Source organism: Pinus tabuliformis, chromosome 4_2 (assembly GCF_031772625.1).
Source record: "Pinus tabuliformis cultivar Carrire ecotype Pingquan chromosome 4_2, CPIR1, whole genome shotgun sequence".
In the NCBI taxonomy this organism is placed as follows: Eukaryota; Viridiplantae; Streptophyta; class Pinopsida; order Pinales; family Pinaceae; genus Pinus; species Pinus tabuliformis.
In genome coordinates, this window is record NC_142304.1 from 2,346,545 (window position 1) to 2,356,408 (window position 9,864).

General features: G+C 36.1%; 1 protein-coding gene across 1 annotated transcript; it reads right to left on the bottom strand.

Moving 5' to 3' along the window:
- Positions 1-295: 295 nt before the first annotated feature.
- Positions 296-3,059, bottom strand: LOC149168090 (glutathione S-transferase L3-like). The gene is made up of 10 exons (XM_089426881.1): positions 3,049-3,059; positions 2,881-2,946; positions 2,705-2,765; positions 2,523-2,606; positions 1,390-1,488; positions 1,048-1,159; positions 863-939; positions 671-772; positions 452-535; positions 296-313 (listed from the first exon to the last, which is right to left on the bottom strand). The coding sequence occupies exons 1-10, from the start codon at positions 3,057-3,059 to the stop codon at positions 296-298; spliced, it is 714 nt and encodes a 237-aa protein (XP_089283007.1).
- Positions 3,060-9,864: the final 6,805 nt, after the last annotated feature.

Here is a 9,864-nt window from a genome sequence, read left to right on the forward strand (position 1 = left end):
TACGGCGTAAATAAACACATTTTATTGAAAAAAAAAAAAAAAAAATATATATATATATATATATATATATATATAATAAACACATTGATATACTTAAGGTATTAATTTTATTAATAACTATTAACTCCATACATGCCAGCGTATGGACAACAGTATGTATCATTAAAACTTTTGCAACAACAAAAATTATTACAAGTTCTCTTTTACAAATATAAACATAATTTCTCCTATCCAATAGATTTTATTGTACTATATGTAGGCAGCGTTCGATCATTTCTACATCCCGCCATCACAGTTATTTTGCATAATTAGCCTGCATAACAACAAAGATAAATGAGTTTAAGATCTTTTATATCATTTCACACCTGGGAATGCAATATAAGAAAAAATGTATAAAAGATGCATTTTGAATCAACTTTATGCACAGTATGTATCATTAGAATCAAGCTACCAGTATCCTTTTGTATGTTTCAACAATTAACTCGGGATCGGATACTGTTTTCGCATATCCTTCAATCTTATGTAATTCCTGTATTCAAGGCAGAATACTATTAAGCATTTTTATCACATAAGCACAAAATCTATTATAAAAATCGAAAACCAATCATTTTTGCACCCCGTTGGATATAGGGAGTAATGCAAATAAAAGAGAAGTTTAACTTTCTTGAATCCATTTCGATAGTTTCGGCCTACCAGCTGTGGTATCATAATTCTTTAATGCAGGAAACACAACATGAAATCTTTCAACGAAAGGACCATATGCAATGTCAACCTGCAGTGATGGTATACATCTCTAAATTGTCAATTGGGATCATAATATAATATAAGGTCAAATGGAAAACAACATATAAAGATGGCATACCACACTGAATTGACCCAAAAGGAAAGACCTGTCAGAAAACTTTCCGAGAGCATTTTCCAAATAATCAAGAGTAGGCCCTGTCATGATGGGAAGTGCATTTATATTAATCCACACTCTTCATAATCCATTGAATATAAAACATCTTATTCAAATGTATGAGATGGCTTCTGAAAAATTGTTCTTACCAACTTCTTGTGCAGTCTCAGAATCCGGCTTGGTCAAAGTGATGAATGCATTTTTTGTAAAAGTATATGTATACTTCAGTAACTCATTTGCAGCCTCTTTCCTCGCAGGATCCTGTTTAATGGCAAGAAAGTTATAGATCATAGACTCTGGCAGTAAAGCTAGACAATATCTCCTAAAGGTATTACAGCTCACGTTCCAACCCTACCCTGCTTCCCTGAAAAAGTCTCTAACGGCTTCAACACTATAAACTAAAATTGAAAAATACGAAGTGCCTGACCATTGAGACATTTTGATTTAGCTAATGACCTAAATTAACAATATTCAGGTAGGGTAACACATACCGTGGGAAAAAGTTTAGGTCCTTTAAAATTGTTCTCGAGATACTTAAGTAAATCCAGACTCTCTCCTGTGACCTTGCCATTGTGCTCAAGAGAAGGAACCTGAAAATTTGAAAATAGTGAGTTATTTGCAATTTCCGCTCTATATCTTGTAGAAATTTGGCCCTTTTGTAACATTTGACATTTGGCACTTCTATTTCTTCACGTTCCTTTCTTGAAAGATTAGTGATGATCACACAAAAACACACAAGAAATAGGTCTTCCTAGCTGACTAGGAATGTTAAAAGCAATCCCAAATCTGTGTTGGTCTTTCTTATTCCATGCCCAAATTGTAAAAGGCTAAAACCGTGATGATCAAAAATTTGTTGCAGCCTCTCAAGCAACAGTGAGAGGATGGCTCATAAACTTGGAGTAGCATTTGAACTCTAAGCTTCAAACCTATCAGGACACAGTGAGAATTGTGTGGATCTTAAGCTTGGAGTTGCATCTGAACCCTAAGCAACAGTATGTTATCTCATAAATCACTTATTAATTCAAGTTGCATCTGACAACATACTAATTTGTAGCCAGCACAATGCACATATACAAAAAGATTTGGGTTTGTGGCAAGATAGACCCCAAATTTGGCAAGGTAATAACCTTATCCAGCTCTTGCAACAACCCTATGATCCCCACCCCAATTTACTTGGTCATAGATCAAATCTACTGAGCCAAACAGAATACTCTATCAATTAACAAAAGGTTGCTAGACTGCTTGTTAATGTGCAAGCGTGTTCCCTTTTACCTGAGCTAGGGTAAAACGAGGACCAACCCATCTAATTTCTCTTTTGCATCTACTTGGATCAAGATAAGAAACTAATAACAAAGTTTTTACACTACAAGCCCTAATTACATAGAAATTAAACCATGACCCAAATAGCGGATCCAACTGCCCTTGAGTAACTAAAAGAAAAATAAAATTAGATAAACATAGAAACAAGAGCCAACCTTGTTCGAAGGATAAACTAATAACAAAGTTTTTACACTACAGGCCCTAATTACATAGCAATCAAACCATGACCCAAATAGCGGATCCAACTGCCCTTGAGTAACTAAAAGAAAAATAAAATTAGATAAACATAGAAACAAGAGCCAACCTTGTTCGGAGGATAAATTTTCTCCTTGTACCATGTTGGTCTGTCTTGCAAATCAATTGTAACTATCTGAATCTCACTAAGACCCTGCATTTTATTTTCAATCGTTTCAGTCATTGCATAATGGTATCTTATATCAATAGAAGAACTACCCACACAAAATAGGGGATCAGCATGATAAAAACCTTGATGTTCCTGGCACTCCAAACTCGTTGGGCATATTGGCATGTCACACTGATATACAATCTACAAACCCCAGATCAATTTCAGTATTTAATCGCTAAACAGAGTATGATACTATACACATTCCAACAGAAAGTGATGATTTAGATACAGTAACGATAAAAATTTAGCTACCCACCTGGTCGTTCCATCAAACAATGGAGGAGGCTCCGATTTGGACGTGAGAGCGAGTGGAATTGCATAGCTGCAGTCGAGCAACACGATGCCACAGAAAATATTTTGGTAAATCGGGTACAAGTTTGGATATAATAAATTAAATATATAATCAAAAAATGTAGTGACTTACAGTGCTGCCATCTTAACCTGGTTGCAGTGTTCTGGTAATCATCATAGCCGTTTTCAAACCACCCCCTACAGTGTTCTGAGAGACCTTACTGCATACATGATTGTTTCCTTTAGATCTCTATGCTTCCTATTACCATGGAATATTGACAAAGTTACAATGTTTCCACTGATAATCTCCGCAACCCATAAATTATAATAGTCCATCAATGATGCCAATTTTTTTCCAATCAGAGAAGCATTAAGGTCCGAGGCAGCTTTACCACTCGAAATCCCCTTGAAACGAGACCGTAGATTGACAATATACTCATGAAATACAGAAGCAAAAAATAAAAACAAAAAAACAGCAACAAGGATAAGCGAGTAACCAAGCCATGATTGAGTCTTCTAGCCCTCGAACAACAGGGTCATGTCTCCCGCAACCGAAAGCATAAAAAAAAAAACAATATACAATTATCATGAAGTTCACGACCACCCACATGGCCTTTCAATGTTTTCTTCTTCGCCTTCCCCATGGCAAGAAGAAATACCCAACAACAAACCCCAGGATCACAGCTATAAAAAAAACCCCATTGAAAGACATCACTGCCAACATGAGCAAATATCCCAGCCCTGCATTCAGACCAAAAACGGCGGATTCCATGACCCTAAATCCAAGTGCTCTAAGGTTTCTTCCAATCAGAGGAGCATTGAGGTCCGAGGCAGCTTTACCACTCGGAAAATCCCCTTGAAACGAGACCGTAGATTGACAATATACTCATGAAATACAGAAAAAAGAAATACAGCAAGAAGGGTAAGCGAGTAACCAAGCCATGATTGAGTCTTCCAGCCGTCGAACAGCAGCTCCTGCAGTAAAACATTATGTGCATCATCTTGGAGGTCTGGAGTTCGAATCCGGATGAAACCCTTTTCCACAATTTCACTGGAAATGCCCCTAACAGATCCAGTTCAGGGCCTGGTCCTCGATATTTAAATAGATACAAAGCAGACCATTCCGATAGGGTATATTCTTCTCCAACTCATCCAAGACTGCCCCCCCTCCAGCATGTATACAGAAACCCTCAAATGCAAGCTTGAAATCAGGAATATACGCCTTGATTTTCATCTTCAGAAGTTTTCTTCCCACACCAAAAACCGTTGCTGACCCAAATCAGACAAGAAGATAGAGATACGAAAATGTGAGAACCAGAATCAGAAAATAGGAAGCAGATGCAAAAATCTGCGAACTGGGGATTGGGCTCCAAAAATATGAGAATCCAAACCAAAAATGGTCTGAATACCGCCACCCACTTCGATATACCCATAAAATTTCGCTGTGTCGCTTGAGACCTCAGGGTGAATGACTCTGTTGCAGTGTTTCTTCACTGATGATCTAATGGCTGGAGATTATTTAATCGTCTAACAATCCATTTAACGGCCCACGTCAAGACACAGTAGCATGGAGGGCAGTTCGTTTCAGATGGAACGCCTTACGACGTAATTAATAAAGTTTGGAAAAACATAAATGTGGCCCAATGATAATGAAAGTGGGATGAATGTAGTGATATAGTAGTTAAATGGAGGTGAAATGGAGGTGATATAATGGACATAATAGTGAAAGTGTAATGGAAATGAATGACATTTTCAAGACCCAACATACCCCCTAACTGAAGTTATTGCATGTCCTCATGCAATATATATTACATTAACTCTTTTGATCCTTGAACTTTGGCTTAATTTTGCATGATATCATTTGATAACTTCATATTTTTGCAAAGTGTTTTTCTTGAATTGCAACATGGTTGGTTCTTGTGTTACAGCCAAAAAAAAAAAAATATTGTTGCATTCTATTTTGATCTTGAACTTTGCATAATGATATTTTGATTATTGTTGCAAAGTATATCTTTATTGGATTGCATGATGGTTGGTTCTTGTGTGACAACCATGATTTTTTTTGTATCCAATTTATCCTTTAAGCAATTTTTTTTTTTTGAAAAGCCATTGTATGCTCATAATAACAATGTAATAGTTAATATATGTTGGAAGTATGTGGGCTCCTGAATATGATATGGACATGGAAAAATATGAAGATGAATGTATTCCCCCCCCCCCCCAACTGATGGTATTGGCAATTTTATGAAATGAGAAAGAGAAATGTTTTTCCAACAATTATCATTCTGGCTTTTTATGGAATTCTATGGTCAAAAGTTAGAAAATGGCGTACCTTAACTTACCCTTTGGAATGGATGAGTTGTATGTGTGGTGGCTGCAAAATTTTGATCATATTCTTCTTCAAGTGGCTAAACAAGAAGAGTCATGGATAAAGAGTTAAGATGACTTTTTATTGCTCTACTAAAACTTGCTGCTGAATCTACTCCAAAATGTTGAAAACAATAGTCTTCATGTCTTCAAAACTCATTTGCACAATTCCTACTATGTGAAAAGATGTTCTGATGTCGAACATAGCAGGAAATTGTTGTCTTAGTGGCCATTAATGGATGCCACTAGTCAACACGAGAACTCTCACCATTGATGACAATGAGAGTCAAGATGCCCAAACACATCTTGCTAGGTACGAATAGTTTTGTTGATGTCGAGTCACCTAGAAGATCTGATGAACAAGGGACATTAGTGTATTCCCATTGTTTGTCAGCATCAGGACTTTCCATTAAGGCATGCAAGCCTCAAGGTGTTTTTACAAAGAACTTAGACTCAAAGGACTATGGACTCAATAATTTTCATTTAAGCAGGGCTTATTTGCGAAATGAAAATGACAAGAAATGAAAGATGAAAATGGAAGATGGAAATGGAGAGCAGAAATGGCAATGGGCAATAAGCATGTGAATGAACCTCTTGCTTTTATTTGTGGGTTATGAATGGACAAAAAGAGATGGAAAGTGTATGTGAATGTAAATGGAAAATATGAAGTGAAATGAGGTGAATGGTTTATTATGAGGTATGGATGTGATGGAGACAATAGTATCTGAAAGTTTTTCAAGTGTTTGGATCTGATTTTGCATCATCATATTTCCTCTTTATTGCTGATCAACCTCTTATGAAACAAATTGGTCTCTTAGAGAGACACCATTCTCTTGTAGTCATTTGTCCTTCCTCCTGGAACCTGCAAAAAAACTAATACTTCTTCTGTAATGGAATGTAAGATTATCAAAGGAGAGAGGTGATCGATCTCTCTAGTTATGATATTTACACACAAAACTAAGAATTTGTATTAATGAAACAAGTTCTCAAAGGAAAAATCAAAAGAATTTATACCTGCTTTGGAATTGGTGCCCCAAGTTGAATGTTGCTTTTTTCAGAAATTTATTTCATTATTTACCATTTCAAACTCTAATGATGGATTTCTCATTGTGTAGATCTTGTTGATATCTTTCCAACGATACTTGAATCATCAAAATCTGATTGTGTATGAGAAAGTTAGGCTAATTTGAACAATGAGGTTTTTCGGCTGCGGAATTGGAGAACAGCTGTAGAATTGGACTTTAGCTGCGGAATGTACACAGTTTCTGTAGCTAAAAATCTTGAACAAAAAGTTAGTCATTCATCTTTCATCATCAGTCCAAAATTAATCAATACCTTCATAAAAGTGAGCAAATAACTTATTCATTTCATTGACTCAAAATTATTATTATTTTTCTTTGACATGCGGCGACTTAGTGTGGCGACTTAGTGATAACACACACCTTGACTTCCCTTTGACCGGGTCTTTTTCATCGACTTGGATCAAATGAATAGGACACCATCCATGTACTGACATTTTCCCAGCTACCTATGTGGTTTGTTTCGTCTCTTGACACATATAACCTATAGAAGTATGAAAATGGGTGCGAAATTGCCAGTTAGCTGCGGGATCAGGCTGCATTCCGCAGCTAAAAGACAACCAACCATTAGTTTTACACATATTTGGATACTTGTGTCGTGCATAGCTTTTTATCTCTTCCGCACTTTCTTGTGGATTTTCTTCAACCTTAAAAGTAAGTGATTCATCTTTAAAACGGAGATTTTCAGTTGAAACAAAACCAACCAAAATGATATCGATCCCTTCTCTAACTGAAAATGCCAGTGTTACCACACAATAAGCCCCAGGCTTCCCATACAAACAGAAGATAAAGTTCGATAAATAATCAAGGATACTAAGCTCATGCTTGATAATAACATAGCTGTTTGGCCTGAGCAAGGACTGGACTATTTGTGCAGCGTCATGCTACAACAATACGCGGTTTTGAATCCAGGTATGCATTTGCAACTCTCTGTAATTCTCTACCAGAAAGATTTACTACATTAATTGTTCAATCTGAAGTGGTTTCATGACATCAGATGTGAATTGAGGGTGCGTATATGAATCACGGATTTTTTTTTGTTTTTGTTTTGGTGCAATAAATGCCTAACAGTTGATTGGAACTTCAGTTGATCTTCTGTGATTTGTATGACACATTGGATTCAGGATTCTCCATATCTACAAGATCTGGTTTCAATAAACTAGCCAACATGGGTATAAACATTGTCTTCTCTGTTCCATTTTCTCCCAACATTTAACCGGAAGTAACGGAACAGGTACAAACGGGTGGCAGCAACTTCATGGGTTTTAATGACAGAGAGTCGTGTTTCTTCAAACAACTACGACGTGCCGTGTTCAAACTATTCCTTGTTCATTTAATAGAAATATTTTTTTCTCATGCATTCAGTGACACGGTGTATGACCTAGCAGCCAAGGAAATTGGATCTGGGCAGATTTCTCAAAGAAATCGAAATATGGCCACAACTCTTCAAAAAGAACTGTTTTTCCTTACGCGGCATGCAAAAGAGGCTTCAGAGAACCAAGAAATTCTCTCAAACCGCCATGAATTTCTTAAAACGATTTCTGGGTTATCTAATTGACCCTATTTTAGAAAAAACCCATGTTTTATTTCTTCCAAATTCACCTCCGTTTGGTCAGATCGTGTAGTTAAAGTTTGACATTTTTACTGTTCTGCGTTTTTGTGAATTAACGTTTTTACTGTTCTGCATTTTTATGAATTGTTTCATTCGACTATGAGATCGATTTCAGAGGGCAAAAAATTTTTTTTTTAGATGTAATCACAGCGTACAACCCAGTGAATTTCGGTGATATAGCCTCCATGGATTGGGCAGGTTGTGCCAATTCCTGTGCCGCTCATATTTTAGCGAGTAAAGTGCCGAGCATCCTACGAGAACAAAAATTGTTGAAGGAAAACTATAGATCCTTGGTTTCTTCAGCCTGGACCCATTTTTCTTATGATAGTGATTCAACCAGACATCCCAAGCTATTCTCAAGGAAATGGAGTTTAAAATCAGATCTGAATACAAGTAGAATGTCCTTGGCATATTCTTTGTGCAAGACACTGTTACTCTGAAGTCTCTGATGGTTCAAAGACAAGAATTGTTGACAAAGGAAGAGGCGATGTGGCACTTAAATCTGGATCGCTAAAGCTGACAGCAATACAAGATATTTTCACAAGTTTGCTACGTATTGAATGAATCTGAACACAATCTGGAAAGTTGTCAATCAGGAGGGTATTTTAGTCAAGTCTTTCAAAGAAAACGCGAAGGCTGGGAGAATTCATTGTATTTGTAACAATTTTTTCTTTTTTTTTTGAAAGAACCAACTAGATGCTCTATTTAGGAGATGCTCAAGCTTATCCAGTGAAGCCTAGGAAACGAAGGATGAGCTTAAGTCCATTTTGGAAAGCAGCAAAGGCTTCAAGGTAAATGTATTGAAAACAGGACTTTGACTGAGGTCTTAAGCTGATTTTTTATCAATCTAGGCTGGGTGACTAGGATAGGATCCATGTCGGGACAATTCCAGAGATGCCCATGTGGTCATTTTCTTCATTGGATGCCTGTAACCTGCTAAACCTTGAAATTAGCTGCGGAATTCACAATTAGCTGCGAAATCAGGCTACATTCCGCAGCTAAGTTGCAAAATCTTATTAAAACAGGATACAGTGTTTTGAGGACCACTACAAACCATAACCAGTCAATCTTGGACAGTTGAACCTATCAAAGCAGTTGGGTTTCATTTTTTTTTTCTTTTTTTCTTTTTTCTTTTTTGTTTTTTATTTTGTTTTTTTTTATTATTATTGAATCAATTGAAATGATGAAGTTTATTTTGTCTCCTTTTTTTTTAACATAAAAATTATTTTTCTGATCCTTTAGATCACACAAAGTGCAGGAGGAGAGCATACTCAAGAATTATTAATTATTATTTTTTTTATAACAATTCTTTTTTTGATCCTCCAGATCACACAAAGTGCAGGAGGAGAGCATACTCAAGAATTATTAAAAAAAAAATTAGATGTAAGAAATAAGGTCTCATAATTACACTTCCCCGGCAATGGCGCCAAAAATGTCTAGTCAATTTAACGTCTTAAATTTCTCTACATAAATTATCAATCCGGGTATCGTAAACTGATGAAGTGTGGTGCACCATATGTGCTTAGTTAACCTTTTTCTTACTTCGTTGTTTTATAGTTTATGTTGTTTTTGGGGTTTTGTTCTTGTTGGTTTCCTAAAGTGTTTAACGCAAATGGAAATCCTACTCTAAGGTCTTAAGAATACTTTTAAAGGTCAAATATGGATGTAGGTTTCAAGACAAGGTTTATGTCGCTTATGGTAACTTCCAAAACTTAGCACTTCAAAATATCTCAAAACATGCTATTAATACTTGAACAGGAATGTAAATATGAAACTACTTAAATCAAACAAAAGATGAAATACTAATCATGAAATCACTATCTCTGCCGCCCATCTAATTACAGAAATAAAATCTAAACTATTGCACTCAAACAAACCAAAAATTGCAGAC

Bases quoted from the DNA above. Each gene is read 5' to 3' on its own strand.
- LOC149168090 (XM_089426881.1), bottom strand. The intron at 1,160-1,389 runs GTATGTGTTACC...GCCATTAAACAG, and splicing joins GACCTAAACTTTTTCCCACG to GATCCTGCGAGGAAAGAGGC. The intron at 773-862 runs GTATGCCATCTT...CCATCACTGCAG, and splicing joins TTTTGGGTCAATTCAGTGTG to GTTGACATTGCATATGGTCC.